We start from the raw sequence: 26,678 nt of genomic DNA on the forward strand, positions 1-26,678 counted from the left end.
ATAAATCATTATCTTTCTTGAAGAGGTTGAGACACAAATCTCAAGTACTTGGGACTTCAGGTGTTTATATTTTAAAATTCCAAATACATTACGAAGTTAAAAAGCTAACAGTTATGTGATTTATGCAAAATGGCTGCTTTAGCTCACTTTGAGTATTCTTTCCACCAGTTCAAAACAGTGAATGTTGTGTTCACCTTTGTACCAGTGTTTTAAAACCATTCTAATTCATATGCAAATATAAACATAAACTTTGTAATACTAAATGTTTTGTAAATTGGTTCATTAAAAAGCCACAAAACAGATGTACAAAGAAAAAAGTATAGTGTTTGTGATAGAGATGTTATGATAACTGTGACAGCATCCTTTGGTGTTTGGTAATTCTATTGTTGCTACAGGATGAATGTGTGAATTTTATTTTTATTTTCTTTCCCAAAGAAACAATTGTACTCTTTTTTTTATCATTAATGATAATTATAAAATAAAAAATACATTTGAAGTCATATGGAGGTTATGAATCTATTGGTTATTTAGCAGCAAGTGGTAACACATTATTTAATGTCTAGAGTACATGTTGGTGTATACAGTACATATAAATACTACAAATAAACGACCATATAACACCACAGTGTTTTTATTTAATTAAACACTTAACGTTTCCCTTTACAGCTTTTTGAGAAATGTTCCCTTAAACACAAACTAGAAACAACAGTACAAGCATTAAATGGTTTAAATACTTATCTTTTATTATTATATTAAATTTATTATTTAAACCTGAAACTTTACCTTTCAGTTTCAGTTTATATTTTAATGAATGTTTCTGAAAGAGCTGTAAAGCAAAACGTTGAGTGTCCAATTAAATAAAAACATTTGATGTTATAATGTCGTTTATTACTAGTATTACTCAATGATACACGGTTTCTTTCTAATTGCTTAAATTTACATACATACATGAAAAATGTGCAGCAAAACTGAGTATTTAGTGGCTTGTTACAGGTGAAAATTAGATGTAATATTTTTGTGAGTGCCCGTAATACAGTTAACATATGCAATTCTTGACTTCTCAAAGGTAAGGTGGTGATCTTTTCCACCCTGTGGATGTTAATACTTTATTATTAATACAAACTTGTGAAAGAAAACTTTCTATGAAAAAAAATGTCTATTTGGACAAAGGGTCTCAAATAATGTCTTTTATTGTGTTTTTTTTACTTAGCATGATTGAGGCTATTCAACAGAAATATTTTCTGTTGATATCTAGTCAATATGACAAATATTTTACTTCAACTTGAAATGTTCCACAAATATCACTTGAAGGAAATAAATCAATAACAATTAAAACAGTTTAAATAACAAATATTCCTGAATGTGTATATATACTTTTTATATATACACTGGAAGATAAGAAACGATTATCACATGTTAATATTGTCTGTAGCTAAAGACATTTAACCCTTATCAGGAGTAATTGAACAATGATAGTTTGATAACTTTCTAGCAAGTCTTGCTTCTGGCCTGTATGTTCATTTGAGAAATAAAACACTTTGGAAACCTCCAGTAATACATGTCGATAAAGTCATTTTCTTGGTCCTTACTAGTTTTCCATTTTTTTTTTTTTTTTTTTTTTTTTACTTTCCTGGTATTGTGTGAATGATGGCTAATTTGTAGATAGAATACAGTCAGTACTATTCATAATTACTTTTTTCTTTATTGCAGTAACTGGTTTTCCATTTTCAATTTACTTTCTTGGTGTCTGTCTGATATTCATGCAATATCTTTATTTCTTATGCTTATTGTTTAGGCCTAAGGCAAGTAATTACAGTTGTTTGAAATGGTCGACTTCTTTGTGTTTTATTTATTTCACGTCATAGATACTTGACTTGTGTGTTTTTTACATGTGAATTTTGTATAGATGGTCATAATGTGTATGATTTTCTGTGTCAGTATCTTAGGACACTACGGAAAAAGCATATTCTATTTTTTCTTCTCCCACGTTGTGAGTTGGTTCCCTGAGGTAAAGTGCATTTGATGTGTGTGTTTTTGTAGTGATATTAGAAATCGAGTACATTTCTGTAAAAATAATGGGTGTGTATATCACCATTTTGACAAAAAAATATTTGTCTACCTTTTTTAATATATTTATACTGTAGGTAAGGAAGATATATACTGAATCTAGAGATTCTCTGATTGTAGATTTGATCTGAAGAAATTTGTCTTTGCATAATAATTAATATAGTTTATTGACCGAAATGGAATGAAGTGTACAGTTGCACAATAAAAATCAACTATATCAGTAGAAATAAATGTTACACCTGAATCATGCATTAATGCAACGATTTCTCCTGCTGCAAGCTAGCATAACTCATAGATTTAATCTTATCTTCATTTTGAGGCAACATTAAATCAGCAGTAATAATGATTTTTCAAGCCTGAATTATACGTTAGTGCCATGGATTTCTCCTGCCACAAGCTAGCATAGCCCCGAGATTTAATCCTGTCTTCACCTTGAGGCAATACTAAATCAGATTCGTACATTCTGTGGACGTCATTGTAACTGTTGATGTTTTCAACGTTTTCTCCTACCTGCCAGTGACTGTAGGTCTCCCTAACATTGAACTGAAGCTAGAAAATACTATAGTAATTTTACAGTAATTTCTACAATTCACTATACACACAGTTCATATATCATCCACTTTTAAATCCTGGCCATTTTCAAAAAACAAGCTTTTAACCATTGAAAGGAATTTCCACTACCTTCATTTATTATTTGTAAATACACCCCAACCCTCTACATAAAAATTTTTCTCAACCCAAACCAGCCGTCTTTACATATATATTTTTCTCTACAAGTGGGCTTCTCCTCATCACTGACTTTGAAGTACTTGTTGCATTCCAGCATCATGGGTCGTTTCCACATAAAAATTCAGTTTATAATATATCTGTCAGAAACCGGAGTATATAATTCAGATTAAGTTAGTTACGAGCCAAGTGAAGCAAAAGTGTTACTTAGTAAATTTCGTATTTTTAAAGTGAGTTTTGTTAAAATCAAATCAAACATATTGGAAGTTTTTATGATGCAATCGGGTTTACGTGATATAGCAATACGTAGTGACAGTTGTTTCAAATAATGTTTTATTATTACTATTTGTATCATTGAAATAATTTGATATGCATATACGTTATTCTTGAAACATAATTTATGATTATTTTTTTAACGTTAAGTTTTCTTTTTTATAGTTTTTATTTGTTTCATTTCTAGTTACGTAGCGCATACGCCTGCTATACATTACATTTAAATATCTCAAAACTAAAACACTTATTTTTTTAGTGGTAATCAAAATTTTCTGTTAATGCTAAAAGGTAAGAGAAATGTATAATTTCCAATTGCACTTTCTCGCGAGTTAGAAAGAAAGGCGTGTTTGCAAGCATCCCAAACAAAATAATGTGTAATTCAGGGGGAAAATCTCAGTGTCTTAAAAGAATCTTTTCAGGAACTGAACAACAAACAACTTGGACTAAAGTTAGTATATGATAATTGTTTGCATCATTATCTACTGATATAAGTTTAAAAATGTACTACCCGAGTTACTATGAAATGTTCATTTAAACAATATAAAGTGTAGCGAATCGAAAACGTTCGTCCACATCAATAACATGTACGGTCAAATATATTTTAAGATATTCAGTAACGTGTAAATAAAAGTGTCAGCACAACAATAGTATTGTATTTCCTTTCAAGAATGGACCAGCATTGTACATAAATAAATTACTGTAAAATAGTTCTGTATGGGTAAACAATGTTTTAGACATGTTAAAACATGGTGGCGTTTTTCCGTGGCATGTTTGGGTGTTTTTCATTTAGTCGTTGCCTGTTTACTCAGTGTTCGTCGTGTGTGTACTAATAACATATGCATGTATGGTTTCTTTCTTCATGGAGTAAGTTATTAACTCTCACAGTTTCAGTTTTTTTTATTGTTATTTAAAGAAACGAAGGTGTAACACTTACTGTATATATTTTTAGGTACAGTGAATTTATCTGAAATAAAATGTGTTTGTTGGCAGGGGTGTAGATTTTTTACACCCGATGGGGGAGATGATTTTTTGCAACCATTTATGTGGACAGTTCAATTTGCAAATTGGTAATCTCTGATTACGTAAACCTGAAAGCTGTAAACATGCAGTCACAGAGTAATCTTGTTGCCACGATACTTCCATGTATACTTAGGCCTACTGACTGATACGAACTATCGCTTAGATCGAAAAGCTTAGAAGCACGCCTATATTAAAGATGTACATTTCGGCTACTGAAAAGGCCTACATCTAGGCCTAATTATGTAATTCGATCGGTAAGAACACGATAATTACAAGAACAAACACACAATTTGTAGGCCTGTGATGCAATAAAACAATTAAACAGACCAAACTGTATGAACCATACCCCCCCACCTAAAATGAAGGGGGTGTATATCCCCCAGGATCTACGCCCCTGTAAGTTGTTGGTAGTAATGAACATGCCTGGATCGGGCGATTATGCTTGTTTGGTGAATGAATAATGAACAAAGTAATTGAACGTATTTGTAAAAACAGCAACTGCAATGTGCTGTCTTCTGTACGACATAGTCTAGTCGACAGGTATAGTTCAAGGTTAGTCTCGAGGCTTATTCCAAATACCTTCTAATAACTTAGTGAAATGAAAGTTATGATAAAACGTGTAAGCTGAATATCTTAGATACTCAAAAATAAAAACAAAACCTTTAACATCCTACAGGTTAAAAGCTGAAAAGTATTTATTTTGAAATTTCTCGCTATAGGTATTACTTTCATATTTGTGCATCAGAATCTTGGTGTAACCAGTTTAATAACCTTTACAGTTACAGTTGTCGAAGCTGGCTAACTGTATTTCTGTGAAAGTTTCTCTACATTCTGTTTAAGAAGTCTAGTATATTATTTTGTCATGAAACTGTTGGGCCCGTACGTATTCACTTAGTATAAACATACGGAAACCATTTTCTTAAGGGTCGCTAAATTTTTAGGGCATAAAACAAGACGTCCATTTGCTTTACGTATTTGGTGAAAATGTGACGTACCTAACTATAATATACATTTAAGAACTTTGGAATTTAAGTAGGTTTTTATTTTTGGTGAGCAATAAGCACCAGTCATAAATAATTCACTAAAACTAATTTTGTTGATATGCATACACAAATATGAGATATAACAACGTATTTAAAATAACATTTTACGTAAGAACGTGCGTTTTCTTATTGCAAAGCCATATCGGGCCATTTGCTGCCATAAGAACGTCCGACTTTCGTAGTCGCAGGAAATACAAAAACTGGAAACTTCACGTTTAAGCCTGTCATGCACTCGTCTAAGTAACTGAAAGTTTTTTATGCAGGTCTATAGACCTATTTAACAGGTGAAAGCTTACGTGCCAGTCACAACTATTCTATTCAGGTGACACAAAAAATAGGGCACAAACTACATTGTAAGAGGCATAAACATATATAGGATATATTCTTATACTTTTCATCCTCAGTGACATAAAAATTAGTTTTGAACTGGTTTTTGTTGTTTTTTTGTTTTTTTTAAAGTAAACCCGTAGAAAAGGTGTAGAAAACTCTTAAGCCTGGCAAGTTTAGGCCTAACATAATAATGGGTTATCGTACAGAATGTCACCTCCCTTTCAATACTTCCGGAAACGATTCGGTGGCCATAATGGCCCACTGTATTTTGAGAATTATACAAACCAGCACGTGGCTTTTGATGAAGGTACTTGGATACCCATACGTACACCTCCAAATCAGTTAGCCATATTATATTAATAGTTGAGCTCTGGGTAAGTGTGAGCATTTGAGGGCCTTTCAACCACAAATTGATTAGAGCAGGCCCTGAGGTCTCTTTTTCGGGTTCCAGATAGTTAAGGTTCTGTTTTGATGTTCAGTTTCCTATCATCAGGATTCTCTTTTTCCTGAAATCTTGTGAAATATGATACAACAAGCGTTGAAACCACCACAACTTTTAACAAAATGAAACTGCCCATTGATCGTTAAACGGCAGCAATCATTAATTGATACTGTTACCTACAACATTCCTGCTGCTTGAGGGTTAATATACATTTTTAAATATTTTTCATGTACTTAAGCAAGTGTTAGCAAAACTAGAAGTAAATATGAGACGACAAATAGTTGAATCATCTCATCTGTCAGCAAAATTATAATGTAACGTTGCCCATTGAATTCTAAGTTGTTTGAACATTCTATATCCTCTGTAAACATACATAAGTGAAAAACATTAGCGAAATATATAAACACGCGAATGAAGGTTGGCAATTACAAAGTGGCGAGTTGTGTTCTACTTTATAGATCTCGCACGTTGTCTGTTTCCACTTACGGAGTTTGAAATCTCCATTTGTACACCAACCACATAATAATGCCGAAAAGTGGAGCCTATTAAAGGTATTATGCTGCAAGTAGCTAAAAATATATATACATTTGAAACGTGCGGTTCGCAAAGAGAGATACATGAAAACAAACAATGAGTCAATACAGAAGTCCTAGTTGGTTAATTTTTTTTCTACCACTGTTTTTGTATTTTGTCTTGAATTAAGTCTTAGATATTGTAAATGCATTCTGAAACGTAATGAAACACAGTATAAAGAGAAAGGGAAGCCCGAATTTATATGAAATATGCAGCCGTATGTAACTATAATGTAGGGTTAAAAGCCTTCTATTGTCGGCCATATGACTGTTGTCATTCCATTAGTTGTTTTTCTTAAAATATGCAAATGCACCATTAAACCTTATCAATCAAAGGAGTGAGGTTTAGTAAGTTATATTTCTATGTGGATCTCTATATTTAATCCCCTGATGATTATGTAATGAATATAGTTATAGGATAAATGTATTTACTTATCAAAATGCTAAGCCTTATCCTTGCAGTGATTTACACACTCACCAAATAAGGAAAACCGTGCCTCGAGTATTTGGTATGCCTTCACTTTAAAATAAAACATTGTACATGTTTATTTTAAAATATTTATAAGGACTGACATGCAAATGTTTTAGATTTATCGGACCAAGCAGCAGAAATTTCGTTTTTGTAAATAAAAATTTTGTGTTTTAACTTGGCTACTAAAATAAATGTTACTACGAAAACCGGAATTTGCTTCTCTCTTTCTTTTTTTTTCCTTCTTAATGTCTAAACATTTATAGTCGCCAAGTGAAATAATTAGAATACCCTAATAACAGTTTGAGCTGTTAAAATACTAAGTGGATATTATCAATTGATTTTAAATAAATTAATTTTATTAATCGCGGAATGCAGTAATACGAATTAAACCATTAAATTTTATATTAGCAACTTATATTGCTAAAGGAAGTTACGTAATTCATGTTGCCAGGAGACAGGAAAGCATTAATAGTTCTACCATTCTAAATATCAACCATTAATTAGTAGCTTTGTACTGAAGGGATTGAGTAAATAATCGTTGAACGTTTTTCTCGCAGAGGGTTGTATTATCAATTTTCAGCTGAAAAGCAAAGCCAGAATTTTGAAATTACAGAAATTTAAAAAGTAAAAATAGTACAAAAAATGTAAAAAGGTGTATACGTAACTAAAGAAAAATAATAAATGAAATCTTGCACAAATGGGAGAAGTAAATACGCAAGTTCGAAGAAATGATTCGACTTTTATTGTAGCTTAGCGCCAGTTCATTTCAGTAACCTATTATTACAACCACCGTTATTAACTACGAGGTGACGACAAATTTACATTATTTCTAACTCGCAAAGCGTACATGTGCTAGCGAAATTAAGCGTGCATACACACGAGGAACAGATTTTGACACACGATGAGTCTAGTTATGCTGTGTGACGTCACCTCTGACGTAGAGATACCAAAGTATAGAGTTTCATTTCAAGATGGCAAACATTTGTTTATTCACTCCTCTGGAAAACTTTTACATGTTTATGTGTCTTTAGTCGAGACACCCGTGTGGAATCGTTGCAGAAGTCCAATAAGTATTGACGACGAGTAAGAATACATATCTGCTGTATCCAAGTCCATAGGCCGACTCTAGCAAACTGTGTGGAAAGTGAGGAACAGACACTGAGGCTGTTTTTGTATAAAAATAAAAGACTATGAATTCCATCTTTCCGATCCAGAGAAGCTGTTCTTTGTTTTGGAATTCACTGAACGTTTTCAAATAGATGACAACTAACTTGACATTTTGTGGACCAACAAAGCCTACTTCTGCCTCCACAAACAAATGAACATTCACAGTTGCATTATATTGGGTTTGCATTTAATTATATATATGTTGATTAAAATATTTTTTGAGGAGCCGGCCCACAAAAGTATGGTTTATAAATTATTACAGTGACTAGTGCACGTTCTCAACACACATTAGTTAACATGGTGTTAGTTGCCTTGCACGAAAGGGCTATTAAGCATGATACAGTATTCATTAGAAATGGCATATGTTTACAATGCTGTGAACAAACCATAAGTAAGGGATGTCCACATTATGATTACTGTGGTTATCAGAGCTTCTGGTTACAGGGCACATTATCCTGCCATCCAAAGCATTTAGTTTCACGCAGCTGTGCATCACGTGCTACTACGTATTGAAGGAGTCACACATCAATTTCATAAAAAAGCTAATGTAAAAAATGGGATGGCCATTTTGGCGTAACGTCACATAGTGGCAATGTCTGCAAACACTGGGAGTGCATTTCGAATAACATAATTTCATTAACATTTACATGGGAATTATAAGTAGTGAAATGTATAAAATAACTTTGCATATTCATGTTTTACAGTTACACCTTCTCCCATTGATTAAAAGTGTTATAATCATGGCGCCTAACTTTGAAAGTATGGAGGCAAGGGTAAGGAAGAATTAATAGGAAAAGAGAAATAAAACGAGGTGACACATTTCCCTTTTTTAGGTATCTATAGTCTTGATGCAAAAGCTTTAAAAACATTTTTCTACGTTTAACACTTATAATATTAATTAAAATAAAATTCAACACAAAACACGTGGAGAACTATGCCTATTGCAATTATTTATATTTAACATTAATGCACTACTTTTAAGTACAAAAAGATAGCCAAAGAGCAGTATGTGTTAGCATGTTAAAATGTAGATGAATTAAATACCATATTGTCATTATTTTATATAGAAGTAAAATACACCAAATAGTTTAAACTCGTAAAGTTATTCATAGCAAAAGATGACATCCAAGTGAGACGAATAAATGTTATTTTTTTAAGCACAATGAATTATTTGTGGTTTCTAGAACATAAAACTATAATAATAACTATTATAAAAGACATTAATGTCACAGTTTGGATACTGTATACTACACTTCACTTGATGTACTCAGTGTCTCGGGTTCAACCATGCCCAAGAAAGATGTAAAAAAAAAGTTTGCCATATCTCCAGTGCATAAACATTGCATTACATCACACTGAACTCGTGTTTCATCTGTGTACTTACTCTCCTTAAGGTATGTATGTACTACTTGCAGTCATTATAAATTTGGGGGTGATGCTTTCTTATGCTACTGTTGTAATTATTTACATTATTGAACTGGTTGTTTTGAATCATTTGGTTAAAATAAAGTCCAGTCCATTTAATGAACAAATGATAGGATTAACCTCACAAATAGCATTATAAATTTCTAATTACACTCTACACAAAATAGAAAAGGCAATAGCTCTACTTTCAGGTGAGGATAATAAAGTAATTATTAGCAATTAACAACAACAATATTTTAGAAATCGTCAAGAGAAGCAAGGTAACAATCAAAACTTTGATTACCAAAGCAACTTTGCTTACTCGTACGCTGTTCTTAAGTTATCCTATCGTCAAATAAATTTTGTGATTTTATTTTCTGTGGCTAAAGGCACATAAATGTTATGACCTCTTGCCCTTTACAAACACTTACTGTGGAGATTCTATTTAGGTAGATGGTCGAAGGAGTTCACTGGTAACTCCATCTCAGCTGATGCTATGAAAGTGGTCTCGAAAGAAGTCTTGGATTCTTAAGCTGGTTGGCTTAGTTCTGGTAATTTCTTCTCTGAAGCTAAACAGTTGACTATGATGACCATTAGCTTAATCTACCTGTCTTTCTAGATTATGCTTTCTTGTGCTTCAGATTGCATGCCTTAATCATCTTGTGATTCCATCATTGTTGTCACCGAAGGTTCACTTTCTAATAATGTAATTGTCACATAATGTAAAGAAATTTCATGGCAATAAACCACAAAACAGGTTGAAGTACGTCTAACTTTGCAACCATATTTTTGCACTCTTCATCAATGTCAATTTCCACAGATCATGTTGTGGTCAGAAGCTTCCAATACTATGGTTCATTTACTACTTACCTCTTAGTGTAAATTTGTGTTAACTTGCTGTCCTCTTACTTTGTTTATGGAGGCAATTTCTCATCTTCTATTACCATATTAGTTCAAATAATGGTGATAGATGTATAACTAGTATCAATCAACACACTGAAAGATTTACCATCCATGAACCATTTACTTCTGAACTTGTTTCATTTGCCAATGCAATTCTTATCTATATTGGGGAAGATGAAGTATTTTCATTCTTAATGTGTCGCCTCATGGGTTTATTACCAAAAGGTTGATTTTTTGCAGTCATTGGAGGTAACATACATGTTTTCCATACATATAGCATATTCCTTCCATTACTATCCTGTGTTGGAGCAGTTTCGTTTTCTTAAATAACTGTATGGAGTTACTGGTAATGCATCATTTTAAGTTGCACTTGAAACACCTATTTCCCTTTGGTTTACTTCCTCTATTTGGGGTAACTAGTTATTTAAATAACCTTTTGATATTTCTTCTATAATTCCATCAGAGGGAGTTGATATATCTACACTATTTGATCTGTTGATCCATAATTCCTTGGTGGAGCTTTTAATTATCTTATTTATATACAACTTTTATTGATTCAAGCTCCAACACCAAATGGGCATTTTAATTTAAGATGTACTCTTAATTTTCTTTGGTCTATTTCGTATATATTTGTATGTTGTGGCATTTATGAATTGGATAACTAGGCAGAGTCTTTTCACATCTTCAGAAAACTCATTTGAAGTCTTGCCCTTCCTTCTTATCCTGATATTAAACTTTGCTTTAGAAACTTACTTTGCATGTAGTAACACTGCACATCTATTTGAAAAGGTTAATGGCTGTAGTTGTTACAGTTCTGAATAGGAAGGCTGCTTAGTGATGTTAAAGGCGATGCTTTCAAATGTGCAGCAAGACGAACAGCTCAGGTTTTGATTACTCAATCCATTCACTTTATAAATTATTTTAAACTGTGCTTGATATAACTTTCATAATTTGCTGGTTCTCGATTGGGTACTTTTGTTAAACTGGCCTACTATATTCCTTAACAATGGTGATAGATGTATACCTAGTATCAATCAACACACTGAATGATTTACCATCAATGAACCATTTACTACTGAACTTGTTTCATTTGCCAATGCTTTGTTTGTTTTGGAATTTCGCACAAAGCTACTCGAGGGCCATCTGTGCTAGTCGTCCCTAATTTAGCAGTGTAAGACTAGAGGAAAGGCAGCTAGTCATCACCACCCACCGCCAACTCTTGGGTTACTCTTTTACCAACGACTAGTGGGATTTACCGTCACATTATAACGCCCCACGGCTAAAGGGGCGAGCATGTTTGGCGCGACCGGGATGCGAACCCGCGACCCTCAGATTATGAGTCGCACGCCTTAACACGCTTGGCCATGCCGAGCCATTTTGCCAATGCAATCCTGGTGTGAACCATATATGTTTTCCTCTTCCATATAACATAGTTTGTGAGTTGGAATTCTTGAGTAAGTACAGAAAGAAGTGTAGCTGGTTCGACACTTGCATTTGCCAATTCATGTTGTAAATGTTTCATCCTAGCATTGACGTTCTTCTGTGCATTTCTCATGGCTTCGTCAATCCTGATGTTATAATCCCTGTTTATTTCATTGGCATCATTTGGCACTTCTTTGATGTATTTTCTACTTCTATATTTTATTTTGTATTGTCATTATGACCTTCCTTTTCACTTCCCTGATGTTCCCTTTGGATATTCGCTAAAACTTCCTCAATCAAATTTATTTTTTTTCATTGTGTGTTTTTTGTTTTTGAATTTCGCGCAAAGCTACACGAGGGCTATCTGCACTAGCTATCCCTGATTTAGCAGTGTAAGACTAGAGGGAAGCATCTAGTCATCACCACTCATCGTCAACTCTTGGGATACTTGTTTACCAACGAATAGTGGGATTGACCGTCACATTATAACGCTCCCACGGCTGAAAGAGCGAGCTTGTTAGGTGTGACAAGGATCCGAACCCGCGACCCTTGGAGTCGAGTGCCTTAACCACCTGGCCATGCCGGGCCATTTTTCTTCATAACGCAGAAAATATATTTTTTGGCCGAAACACTTTAGTAATTTGGGTTGCGGGAACAATATTTTAGTTTTTGTCTTGATAAGATTCAGATATAGCCACAAATTCAAGACTTTATACAAGACTAATATTAGTTTTCAAGGCTATTTAGTATATGTTATATGTTAAATTTAGAAAATAATTGAAATTGTAGGATATAATTTAGTTGAAACATTATTGTCATGATATTTATTAAATAGTTATAATCTTGTGCTAACTGCCTTTAGCGTGTTTTACCCCCGTTACTATGAGTCGTGAAAATAGTTACGTAGTTCTCCAACGTTTCGCAAAATTAATCCTTGGATGCATGCCAAGATCATTTAGTAAAAGTGTCGTGTTTTTTTTTTATTGCTCACGTTAGCCAGTTCATCAATGGATTCCTCTATTACTTCGACTTTCTCAAGGGTTACAAGTCCCACACCATCATGGAAACATTTAAGTACCCTTAACTGATTATTTTTCAAAATGATGCTCAACATTTATATTATCATGGCTAGATGTTTCTTATTACTATTTTAAGAAGCTAAATTCTCTTTCTGGGTGCCTAAATTGTTGGGTTACTTTATGTAGCTTGTGGATTAGATATATTTTGTTTATGTCCAACTCTTCAACAAGTTAGTTATTCTCTGGTGCATTTCTTTTGTGATCATTTGTTAGTTTCTTTCGTAGTTAACTGTTTTAACTGTTTTATATGCTATCTTCAGATACCATGGCAAACATCCATCTCCTTGGAATTCTTTGTTCAAACACCACTTTTGAATATTTTGCTTTTAGCAACTCCAGATTCCTGGACATTATCGTAAATGTGACTTGAATTTAATCTCACATTTCTTTATTGGTTTTCTCCACCTCTTTGGACCCTTAACAAGTACTTCACTGTATGATATTTCTTTATTGCTTGCATTGGGAGGAAGACATTCTGATATCCATACCCTTAATGTTTCATTGATACTTTTTTCTCGGATGATCTCTTTCATTATCATCCAGATCAAGTCTTCATATCTAAAATTGGAGATGCAAGAGGAAATAACTATTGTTTCCAAACTGTTTTGTCACCTTCTCTGGTAGATCCTAATTATCATTTAGAACAATACCTTTTACATCATGTCAGGGAGATTTTTTATCTTGCATGCACCGAATTGTACATGGGTTTTAGAAAAGATTGTTTATATCTTTCTCGAATCTCGTTCCAGTTACATTAACAAACTGGCTTGTGCAATTAATTCACCCTGTTTACTGTGATGTTCACAAGCACTTTAAACGTACATTGTATGTTACGTTTCAGCAGGTTTACCATTTTGTGATGACTCTGCCATTCCAATCATTGTACTCCTTAGAGTAGCAGCCATTTCACAGTCTGGAATACAGGTTAATTCAAGCACACTTTCTCAAACTTTTACTTACATTATATTGCTGTTTCTTCAGCTTTGGGATTCCATCTACATCCAGCTGTGATCCTTCAAGTCTGATGGAATCTCTAACAGGTGACTGCTCTATTACTGCCAAACACCCCTTGTAATAATGACAGGTGATATCTGAAGTGGACGAATAATTCTGTTGAACCAAACCAGTTTCTTCTTTATAATACGAGACTGCGTTTGAGTGGATTCGTCCATTCGATGCTCTTCTATATTACATGTATGTTAATAATTCTTGAGCACAAAATTCCACCTTACGTACTGGTGTTTCGTGAGAAGGTAGTACCCACAAAAATTGACAGGGAATGCCATATAAAAACTGGTAGTTTCCTTGATGAGTACCTTTCTACTTCCATTTGGATTTTCTTGCGCAGAATTAAAGACATTCATAGACAAACTGATTATTCTTCATATTATTCCTCATAGTTCCAAATGGGATGAGGATCACCTCATCTGGGGTTCACTTTACTCTTTCTTAAATATATCAAGTTCATCCTCTGGTATAACTGCATGTTATCAAATTTCCTTATTACCTGCTGATAAGGTCAAATTTATGAGTTGGCCAACCTTTTTATATGAGGATATAAGAAGGCTTAGAAACCGAGCATAATGGTCCCAAGCCTAAGTAAATGAGACTGATTACAACCTGAGTTGGAGACTCAGGGGTAATAACCCTGGTCAAAACCTAAGCATGAACCTCATGTTTACGAAGAGTCAAACATCTGATTCCATATTCGAAAGGGTTTAAGATCGTACGAAGAAGAGAAAACAAACTCTAATTTTTAACTAATACTGGAATTCTCCTCTGAGAATCTTCCACAACTGGTATAGGACATTGCATTGTTATCTGACTCCAAACAGCTGTTTTATTATTGTCTGCCTCCTCAGGAAGTCAGCTGAAAAGAATGCCTTTCTTTGTGAGTATTCTAAGTTTGATGGAGTCTCCCACAAATACAGTCCATTGGCTTTTATTATGAGTCTAGATTCTATTCAATCTCTACCTGATATCTTCGTCCATTTGTAGTGGTCTAGGTTGTTATCTACCCTCTAACAACTTAACTTTTGTGAAACAGTAGTTCTCTTTTTTATCTAAATGTGGGTATTTTGGAAAATGCATCTGATTAAAATTTTAATCAGAATTTTTAGAATTAAAACGAATTTCAAATAGGTATTTCCCTGTGATGTATGTCTTTCACTACCATAACACGACCAATAACTATGTGGATTTTTTTCCATCAGGAATGTAACTAAGAAATCTGAATTCCAGGCGCAATACGTGGAGTGAAGTGAAAGGTTCTGGGAAGGCTTAAACATGAGCTGCATTGAGTTTAGAACATTCAGAATCTAAAGAATCAAAGAAAATTCAACAAATAAGGCATTTAGTATTTCAGAGGAAAAGTATGTTAGGAACTGATTTTAATTCTAGAATGTATACAAAACCTTAAAACAATTAAAATAAAATTTAAATTTTATAGTTACTATGAATTAAAAAAATGTAAACGAAGTACATTAATAATAAAGCTTTTGTAGACCTAAATTTCCAGAGCTGAAAATCAAGGATTTTCAATGCCTTTTAAGATTTTGTGAACCAAGCTTAAACACACCAGATATAGCTTTCTTGTCACTAAAATGTTGTACCTATTTATAGTGTACCTAAATAGTTTATAAGATACAAAATTATTCACAGAAAAGGTAGAACATTGGTATAAAGATATTGTACTCCAATTAATGCTAAAATTAATTTCACTAACTTCTGTGGCCCAGCATGGCCAGGTGGTTCAGGCACTCGACTCGTAATCTGAGGTTCGCGAGTTCGAATTCCCGTCCACCAAACATGCTCGCACTTTCAGCCGTGGGGGGCGTTATAAAGTTACGGTCAATACCACTATTCGTTGGTAAAAGAGTAGCCCAAGAGTTGGCGGTGGTTGGTGATGACTAGCTGCCTTCCCTGTAGTCTTACCTTGCTAAATTAGAGAAGGCTAGCGCAGGTAGTCCTCGTGTAGCTTTGCGCGAAATTCAAAACAAACTAACTTCTCTGAGTTTTTAACAAATTGTAAATGGCAATTATGATTTTGCTTAATATTTTGTAGATCGAAACAGTTCTTTAACTACAAGTTTTTAACGCTGAATTCATTATGAAGATATAACAAACAACTTCTATAGATTAAAACTGTTTAATTTTGAAACCTTATATCTTTAAAAAAAGCTTTTGTAATAGTAAATGTAAAGAAATCCCTCCCTTTGAGCATTTTCTTTAAATTCTTACTTAGTCAATTTAACACGAGAAATATTATTCCAGCAAAATAATTATAATTTGAAGCACTTTATTTCAAATGTGACCTATCTTTATATATGAACAGAACCGTTTTTTATTTTGAAATAACAGGCAACGTGATATATAGTAGATGAACTTCTGCAGGGTCCCCGAAAGTGTTCGATCATCAACAGTTAATAAAACCAAAATTAAGAGCAACAAATATTTTTATTTCTTGCTTTTGATTTGTTTATTGTTAAGCACAAAGTACCATTTGCGCTCTGTCCGCCACAGGTATCAATATCCGATTTCTAGCGTTGTATATCCACGTTAAACTTCCCTCTTTTCCCCTTTTCAAAAGCACAACTGTACATCCGTAGGCGCTGGATTTATGAGTTGACCCTGTACGAAATAATATAAATGCAAATTTTATTGTTCAGCTGCTTTAGATATGTGACAGATCAACAGGAGGTGTGACTGGAAACCTAATTTTGGTGAATCCATATACTGTTGGCCTTGTTTCCAGAAATATAATCCTTTTAACTATGTTATCACGTGGACAGCTTTTGTGTTCATAGATACTTACAAGATAAATAAACCACGCTTTACTAATTGCAGCTGGAATAAGATTTTTTGTAGGGCTTTTTCTGGACGATCCTTGTGCCCCAAACTGATTCATATAAGTGTTTTTTTAATGACATTAAGTATAATGTTTTATTTTGTTTTGTTTGTAGTTAAGCACAAAGGTATACAATGGGTTATTTATGTCCCTCCCCACCACAGGTATCTAAATCCGGTTTCTAGCGTTGTAAGTCTGCAGACATACCGCTGTACAACCGAGGGGCTAAGTACAATTAATATATACATTCTGGAAATCATGTCCTTGATTTAAACACAACTATCTAAACTGAGTGTATGAATATTTCGCGTTGTAAAAAAACTATTACACATTCTTCTCAAAAGCGATGAATTTTCGATAGCACTCACCTATGGACAGTGAGTGGCGTAACGATATAAAATGTCGTTCGGGGCGAGCCCTAAAAGTGTTAGTCCCTCAGAACTAACACGCTGAATTAAAGTAAAAGCTAACGAAATAACTGCATTAGAAATATAACTGAGTACAGTATATTTACAATATGGTTTTCCATCTTTGAAAATGGTAAGTGGTTTACCAAGCGTGCAGTTGTTGTTGTGACGGCATGATTCACATCTTCTTAGCCTTCAGTATGCCAGGTGAACACTGTTTAAGTTTGTCACTGTTCGTATATGTGATACAATTGTTTGAATTTTGGTAAAAACTGGCTCTTGTGTGTCTGATAACACAAGCCTGTAATGGTTTGTTTGTTTGTTTTTTTGAATTTCGCTCAAATCTACACTAGAACTATCTGCGCTAGCCGTCCCTAATTTAGTAGTGTAGGACCAGAAGGAAAGCAACTAGTCATCACCACCCACCGCCGACTCTTGGGTTACTTACTCTTTTACCAACGAATAATTGTATTTACCGTTACATTATAACGCCCCCACCGCTGAAGTGGCGAGCATTTTTAGTGTGACGGGGATTCATATCTGCGACCCTTCAAATTACGAATTAAGCGCCCTAAACATCTGGACATGTGACGCGCGATGGTTTTTTTGTCTGGAATTTTTTCATGTTCTACAGTCATTACTGTACACTGTATCCGAAAATGATTTCCATTTTTCTCCGTGATGTACAAAATCTTCACAAAACGTCGTATGTACTTTTACACAAGTGAATCATTTTCATTGAAATCGGGTCACATTTTGTTGTACTTAGAATACTGACAACCACTGGCTATAGATTTCTCTACACCAATCGCGACGTGAGAGTCTTACTGATCATTCTAGAACACAAACATAATAAACATAAAAAAAATGTTCATTGTGGTAAATGAAATAATAATTTGATTTCAGTAACAGTTTTCTTCCCAATTTGTGAAAAACATTTTACGTGATAGGAAAAAAATGAATATTATTTTCGAAATTTGCGTAGCTGAATTATGAAAAGTCCGCTATTAAAATCAAAACAACTTTTATAAAGTTTAAATTTGCAGGCCTGTGTAATGATTCCTTATTTCGTTGTAAATGTAGTCTTTATTACTTTTGGCTTATTTCAGTTCACGGTTCAAATGTTTTATCTGACTTCTCGTTCTCTAGGTTTTCCTACTGGGGCACCACCACCGCCATTTTCAGGAACTACATTCTCTGCGTACAGAGGTCAGTTTCCTATACCACAACATTTGATGTCTCACTCAGCCTTTCAGGCAGGAGGTAAGTTATCTGCTTTATCCACCTGTTTACGATGAATGGCTAAAGCTCTATCCTACCTAAGAACAAAGTCTGTAATTTTTCATAAAGATATGATTTGAAAGTGATCATTCAATGTAGGATTAAAAGCTTCAGTGTGTTAAGTATTACCCACAAATCTGTATGTATAGGAGTATGTGATTTTGTGATATTCGTTAATAAAAGTCACGTTACAGAAAAAATTGAACGAAGTTTTCAAGTGTGGTTTGATTTAAAATGTGTTGGAATTATGAATGTTTTAAATAACCAACATTTAAAAAATAATTGAAGTTTAAGCACTTGGATCCTATTTCTTAATGGGATAGTGAAGGTAAACGACTTTAACGGGACAGTAAAAGTAAGTGTTTTTAACGAAACAATAACAGGTAAGCACTTTTATCGGGTTAGTAGAGATGAGCATTTTTAACCACTTTTACAAGACAATAAAGTGAGAGCTTTTAACTGGGCAGTAATGGTAAGTACTTTTGACAGTACACTAAAGGAAAAAGCTTTTAACAGGACATTAAAGGTAAGAGAATTAATGGAACAATAAAGTAAGAGTTTTTAATGGGACAGTAAAAGTAAGCTCTTCTAACAAGACAATAAAGGTAAGTGCTTTTAACGGGACAGTAAAGGTAAGGGCTTGTAAGGATAAAATAAAGTAAGAGCTTTTAATAGGGCAGTAAGGGTAGGAATTTTTAACGGGACAGTAAAAGCAAGCATCTTTAACAGAATAGTGAAGGTAAGGCATTTAACAAATCTGTGAAGGTAAGAACTTTTAATAAAACAGTAAAGGTAAGCAATTTTAACAGAGCAGTAAAGATAAACGAGCTCTTCCACCACTTTTACTTTGGGAAACTAGAAGCATAACACTCTGATAAGCTGTAGTTAATTGAAAAACTGCGACATAAACACGGTTGACACCAATGAGGTGTTTCTTGGTGTACACTTTGACTCCTGCGTAGTGGATTTATTAGTTTTAATACCGTTTAGCAACTTGAAATGTTATTTATGTTGTACTCTCCAACTATCTACATCGTGACCCCTGGTGTAAATACAGTTTAACGCCCTTTACAGACATGTTTTGGGTTAAGTTACTAAAATACGATTTTCCTCTTTGATTAAATTTCAATGTGACTTTGTAATAACTCTAGACATACGCACTTTGATCCTACCCAATTTTAGAAGGTTAAATTACGTCTCTAGAGAACAGAACGTCCACTGAGCGCCCACTGCACACTGAAAGGAAAAACTAGGCTAGCACGATATAAAAATTCTGAATATATCTTACTAACACCATCACTCTTGCATACATACACACACACAAAATTGGGAACGAGGAATCGCGAAGTTGAAGAACCTGAATGTTTAAGAAGGTCTAACTTATGTTCCACTTTAAGCCACATTGGTGGGTATTCTGTTTAATAATATATATATGTTTATAAAATATCATCATTACACACAGCTGCCAGTGGGCGGATTACTCCCCGATCAACATCACCCTACCCCTGGGATGGACTTGACCGCTGTTCAGGCTCCGACATCTAAAGGTATGCATATAAACGTTGAAAAAATAGTGTTTTTTGTGGTGTTTTTCTTTTGGTTAATTTCTCTTTACTTTCTTATGGTCATTCACCTTTACTGCTACAATGTTGTTACAGGTCATTCTGTCGTTCCAAAAACACTAATGTGACCGACGGTCATTCTTTACTCAATAAGATATTTTAACTTTAAAACACTTTAACTTTGTTTCATTGATTGCTTGAAAGCAAAGCCATATTGTATCCTGTGTCAATCGCAGGGAATCGAATGCCGGATTTTAACATTGTAAGTCTTTAGACTTGCCACTGTCCCAACTGTGAAAGTGTCGAACATTATCTTGACGAACACCTGCTACAAAGTGACCAGTAGTTACTGTACGAGCGAAACACACACTGTCGTCAAAATTCGTATACGTTTAACAAGTTATGGAAATGTATTCATTAGTAAAAACTATCGTAAACAGTAGTGTACCAAGCTTTTCTTTTGTACAAGGTTTATAAAGTCTTTAGTTTTTAAGAATCACACTTTATCAAGTTTTCTTAAACAGTACATAAAAGTTTTAACATTCTACGGATCACAACTGACCAAAGCCCTCTTAATTTTATTCTTGTTAACTAGTAGAAATCTGCTATGATGTAACTGTTTCAGTTTAAATTAGCGTTTTCAAATGTGGCAGCCGAGACCCCTCTTGTGGCCGTAACGCTTTGGCTAAGGGGCCGCCAAAAATAAAGATGCTGAATTGATTTTAATTATTAGATAGCTGTATTGGGCTATCTCTATCACGGGGATTTTAACACTGTAAATCCTTAGACTTATCGTTGTCCTAAATATGAAAATGTCGTGTTTAGTTCACTTCGTCAGTAGTTATTTACCTGCTATTGTTACAGTTCAAACACATATAATTCAAACACTTATATAACAACTACTTCATTAAATACTGAATTTTATCCTTCTGATAGGATTTTCAAAAATGAATATATACTTGTATGTCCTGTAAACTTTCACATGGTTTGTTAAAACAAAATGAAACATCTTCAGCTTTCTCATTTAATTGGTCTTTTAACCCTTGTGATACGTTTAATATAAATATTATTTAAAATCTCCGAAGCTAACCGAACCTTATGGAATATTAATGAGATTGTGTCTGAAAACATCCCTAACATGAAGGTTACCAATTGATAACTCGATGTATTTTAATCGTTATAATTTATATGTCTTATGACTTTACATACACCTAATTATAACAGCATATTTGATTAGCCATTTTAGTTAGCGAGTTATTTTGCAGTTGTAATATAAGCTAATCGCTTTCTTTGATCAGATGTTAACGAAAAACACATACTAATAGTTTCTTTGTAGTCCAGTAATTTTTTAAAGATAATATTTCATTGAGATTTTGTATAATAATTGATTCACAGTTACAGTAGGACTAGCTGAAGATCTGTCATCGAAGTCAGGAACAGGAAGTGAAATCCATTCTGAAGTGCCAGGGCTAGACAGCAAATAATATACTTGTTAATTTAGTAATGTCTTTCTTTTCAAGGAGTGAATTATCTTGCTAATCCCGTAAAAGGAAACTATGAATGGTAAATCTTGTCATAAATGTATTTGTAATCTATTCATAACTTTATTGTGGCCATTACCAATCTTAAATTTACTCATAAAATTGAAAGGATATAATTTTTGTTCAAAAACAGGAATTTCATAAAACAATTTCATATTGTTAATTGTATAAAATTTAAGAACACTAATGATTTAATCAATATTAACTGGGCTTAAGATATCCCCCAGACGTTCATTACACTAAATTTAGTTTAATGTTAATAATGTTGATTTTGTTATGGCTTGATTACTCACTCCTGTCTAGATATAGGCTTAGTAAGAAAATGTCAAGATTTGGGATTTTTTAAAACATAAAAGAAAGACTTGTAAAGATATTGTGATAAAGTAAATGTTTTTGTCATTAATATGTATTGTTTATTGATAAAAAAAAGCGAAGAGTAGATGCTCGCAGCCCTTATTTTGGCAGTAAATGTTTTGAACATTTTGTTTGGTGTTATTCGGTAGTTTTTTAAGCCTCGTGTAAATAGAATGTATTTTCAGATCTGGAATAAGACACCTAGAAAGTTTGACGGAAAATCTTTGAACTGATATTTTTGGAATAATAATAAAACCTGGCATTGAGCATTGGAAAAATTAAATGTCAGAATTATGAAATCAGGCACATTTATTTAACATTTTTATAAAGGAAAAGTTGTATCTCGAGTGATCGTGTTGAAAGTGTGTATCTTTCTATCTTGGAAATATATCAACATTTTATTTCATTACTCGTTAAGAAATAAGCTTAGCGCTTTTGTGAAAAGTGGCTGTTAAAATTATTTTTTGTGTGTTAAAATCGTAGTTTACACAAAAATCAACAGAGATTCCACAAAAACCAATTTTGAAATCTACTATAACTTTTGTTCTTTTGTGATATTTTAATGTTATATCGTGATTTTGTTTTCATCTCCTAATTCTATCAGCATTCCAGCTGTACATTTAAGATGAAGTTGTCATTTTAAATCTTTAGATCACCTATATTATATGAGACGACTGCGTAATGGGTGAATATGCTTTTATGACGTCATTAGTTTTCTGCACATAACGTACCTGTGAAACCATGGGTAATATTATGGTGAGTAATATAACTTTCGTACAATATTAAAATAATCAGGTTCCAGTTTTACAACTACTTTGTTTATGTGTGTGTGAATCAACAATGTTGGAACAACGCTGATTTTACTGCTGCACAGTAGTGTTTATAAATCAACAAAGTCACATAACGGAATATTAATTTTACTTTGAAGTATATTTGCATATTAATCAACATTGTCAAACAAAGGTATATTTAGTATTACATTTGAAGCATTATACGTGTTAGTCAACAAAAGGAATTTAGGATTTCACCACTGAATAGTTCTGCATGTTAATCAACATTATAAAAACTATGGGATTTGGGTTTTTACTATCGAATACTTCAATTTAGTATTAAAAACTAAAAAAAAAAAATCTTCTCCACTAATTACCTGTATCTTGTTGTTGATATGGAGGTCATCAGTGAAAATGTTGCTAATTAGTTTTGCTACTTTAGAGTTTTATTTTCCAACTATCAACGCTACATTTACCTTGTTTTTTGATCACTACCAAATACACTAGCATAAAAACCGTCAGTGTTAATGCACCACAGTCTAGGTTAAAGCATAGTAAATAATTTGCTCAAATTATTAATTCTCATCTAATATGGCACTCTATGTTCTCTTTCAAAGCAATTTACAGGGACCACGAAAATGCTCAATGTTATTCTTTGTAAATTATATGGTTCTTTCGAATATAGAGGCCTAATTTCAGACCTTTGTTCCACTACTGTTTTTTTTCAGCTAAAAATGTAAGATTTATACAGAACAAGACTGAGATTTTTTATAATGTATACTACATGAGAATCTTCGCTCAAAAATGTGAGACATGTTTATCCATCTCATCAGGAATATAAAAATGCTATGGAGCAAAGAAATGTCATCTGAGAACGAAATAAATAAGAAATTAATCATAAATCGGATCTTCCAGCATGTTAAAATTTACTAAATACAGTATGACATTTATTTTGTTATAAATATTTCTCGAACCGTGTGGTTTTGAATTAAAAAATTCTACGATCGTATCAATACCTTGAACACTATAAATAATCTAAAAAATAATAAAGATTGTAACTTCTAGCTGATAAATGCATGCGAATATCGGGAATTTACCTGTAATTGATTTTGTAATCTTACAAAAAAAATCATTATTCGTTGTATTAAGTTAGTGTGGTTATCGGAATAATATTTTTACTTTTATTCAGCTTTACCAGATAATTGAAATCTTGTTCAAGTGGTTTTTCAGTGAATATAAATTTTGAATGTTGTTCCCAATACTAAATATATATTGTTCTGCTTTCCCACCTAAAGTTTTTATTGTTGTTTTTTAAATGAAAGATTTCATATTTACCCTAGATGTTGTTAAATTAACTGCATTTAAAGATATTCGTCTTAACCTGTAACGTTATACAAAATATTCTTTTTAATATAAAATTGTATCTCAAACTATTTAAGTGTATACGTGCGATGTCCAAAGTTAACCACATCTTCACCGATAAAACATATTTAGAAAAAAAACAGTATTCAGGACTCTTGCATTGAAGCAATGGTAAAAAAAAATGAACGTATTTGAACAGCACAAGGTAAGGGCTTTTCCACAAAAAGTAAAAATACAATATTAAGCGTATTTAACTGACAACAGATTTACTGGGCCCTTAAATTATATGTAAAGAGTAAGTTTAATGTTAAAATACACATCTTAGGTTAAGTATTTGTTATTAAACTCGCAATAATAGTTAGGCTTAACTTTTCTTGATGCGAAATCAGCAGCAGATATTTTGAGTTTAAATAACACATTAGAAATGTCAGTCAAAACTTTTTGCAATATTTTCACTAGTTGTAAATGGTAAGTCTTGGTTAATTTTCAATGTAAGTCTAATATAAGAGTAACCAACTTTTTAGAACAATAGTGTGTAAATACGAAAAAAAGTGATTTACTTTTCGGTATTTTATTGTTTAAAAGTTGATCAAAATACACTAGATAAAACTGTTAATTTTGAGGCTGGTTGTTTAATTTTTCGTTCAACTGTATATTGCGCAATTGTTCTTAAGGTAGGTTTGTAGATTTAAAAAGATTTTAAGTTGTACCATACATAACCCTTTAGTAGGACTAACGTTATAGCTTTGTTCTGCATGTTTTAATTGTTCGTAACATGCAAATCTCTCCCATAAACTTCAAGGAAAAAATAGTTTCGACCATCTTATTTTATTTGTATGAACAACAAAATCATCATCACAAATTCATTTCTGACTACACAATTTCTTTTATCCAAATTTTAGTCTGTGAAAATTGACCCAAGCAATAAATTAAAAATGTTGATTTGTATCATTTTGCACAGATGAGTATTTATTTTCAATTTTAAAGAGCAAACATTTCTGCTTCATTATCCGTTAACATAATTACTCTGACTGTGATGGTTGAAAACATAAATAAGGCTTATGGTTTATAAATTTCGTTTTAAAATTGTTTCAGTTCTGAATCGGCGCTATGTAGTAACAATAATTTGTTGATTTTATTCCGATGTATGTAGAAAAGTAACGATTTTTTTACGGATCCAAATTATGCTCGCTTATTTCAGTTTTTCAAACGTAACTTTTCACAATTCGCCAGTATTCAAATACGTATCGAGTTTGACCAGTAGTTATAGCGGAACTTCTCGAATGCTTTGTCATTCTCGCAGTTGTTATTCACGATTTCTGTAAAAGTGCAACAGATGATTCGATCTGTACCTCTTGTAGTGATTTTGTGTTAATAAACAAAAAAACTCATTTCATCTTGTAAACTTCTAAGTTGTTTTATTTTGTGGAAGAAAATTTCGGTTGATGAACATTTTGAGTCTCAAGTAAATCCACAGAAAAAAACTATTGTACTCGTTATTAGCGTTACCTGCTAAAAACAAACAATAAATAAAAAAACAACCGATATTAGAAACAACTGAAGTTTTAATTTGTAAAATCTTGTATTTTAATGTTAAGTACGTGGTTTTAATAAATAATTATATACACATGATTAATATTAGTGAATGCGAGTGTTAAGACTGTCGGGAGAGTCTGTAAAGTATGATGACAATAAAAATGAAAAAAAGGAGCTTTGTAAATTGGTGAATGATGGGAAACCTGATTAGTGACGAGCCGTTTCCAGTCGTCGTTTATATGTAAGTATTACACTCCTGAATGCTTCAAACTGCTATAATTAAAACATCTTCGGCTCGACATGGCCAGGTGATTAAGGCACTCGACTCGTAGTCTGAGGGTCTCGGGTTCGAATCCCCGACGTACCAAACATGCTTGCCCTTTCAGTCGTGGGGGTGTTATAATGTTACGGTCAATCTTATTATTCATTGGTAAAAGAGTAGCCCAAGAATTGGCGGTGGATGGTGATGACTAGCTGCCTTCCTTCTAGTCTTACACTGCTAAAGTAGGGACGGCTAGCACAGATAGCCCTCGTGTAGCTCTGCGCGAAATTGAAAATGAATAAACAAAAACATCTTCATATGTTACATTTTGTACAGTATTTTCTAAATGCTAGTTATATTTCTCACAAACGTTACAGTTCCTACGTCTATTTTAAAATGCTACAATTAAAATTCTCACACGTTACACAGAAATATTTGTTTTGACTAGTGTTTAGGCTAATTTCGTTGTGTTCACATTTTCCCTATTAAATAAATGCTAAAAATGTTTTTTATTTTTATTTTCCTTTTTCTTATTTCCATCTTTTGAAGCTCTACTCAAATAAGTGGTTGAGTCTAACAACACAAAATGCATATTTTGTCTTTATGTTCATTGGCCTTAAGGTTTTGGCCAGCAGTGTACTGTTATTAAGGCGCTCGATTCGCAATCTGAGGGTCGCGAGTTCGACTTTCAGACGGGGTGGTGGTGTTATAACCTTCGGTCAATTCTACTATTGGTTGGTAAAAATGTTAGTGTGGGATGGTGATAACTAGCTGCTTTAACTGCTAAAATAGGAAAGGTTAGCGCAGATATCCCTCGTATAGCTTTTCGCTAAATT

General features: G+C 33.1%; 1 protein-coding gene across 1 annotated transcript in view; it reads left to right on the forward strand.

The window, feature by feature from the left end:
- The window catches only part of LOC143230526 (chromodomain-helicase-DNA-binding protein 4-like), a 103,871-nt gene extending 78,436 nt beyond the window's left edge, over positions 1-25,435 (forward strand). Inside the window, exons 39-41 of the mRNA XM_076464248.1 lie at positions 18,324-18,437; positions 19,918-20,002; positions 21,413-25,435. Coding sequence (XP_076320363.1) covers positions 18,324-18,437; positions 19,918-20,000 — 197 coding nt within the window. The 3' untranslated portion in view covers positions 20,001-20,002; positions 21,413-25,435. The remainder of the gene's footprint in view (positions 1-18,323; positions 18,438-19,917; positions 20,003-21,412) is intronic.
- The last annotated feature ends 1,243 nt before the right edge of the window (positions 25,436-26,678 follow it).

The sequence above is a fragment of the Tachypleus tridentatus genome, chromosome 10 (genome assembly GCF_004210375.1).
Source record: "Tachypleus tridentatus isolate NWPU-2018 chromosome 10, ASM421037v1, whole genome shotgun sequence".
In the NCBI taxonomy this organism is placed as follows: domain Eukaryota; kingdom Metazoa; phylum Arthropoda; class Merostomata; order Xiphosura; family Limulidae; genus Tachypleus; species Tachypleus tridentatus.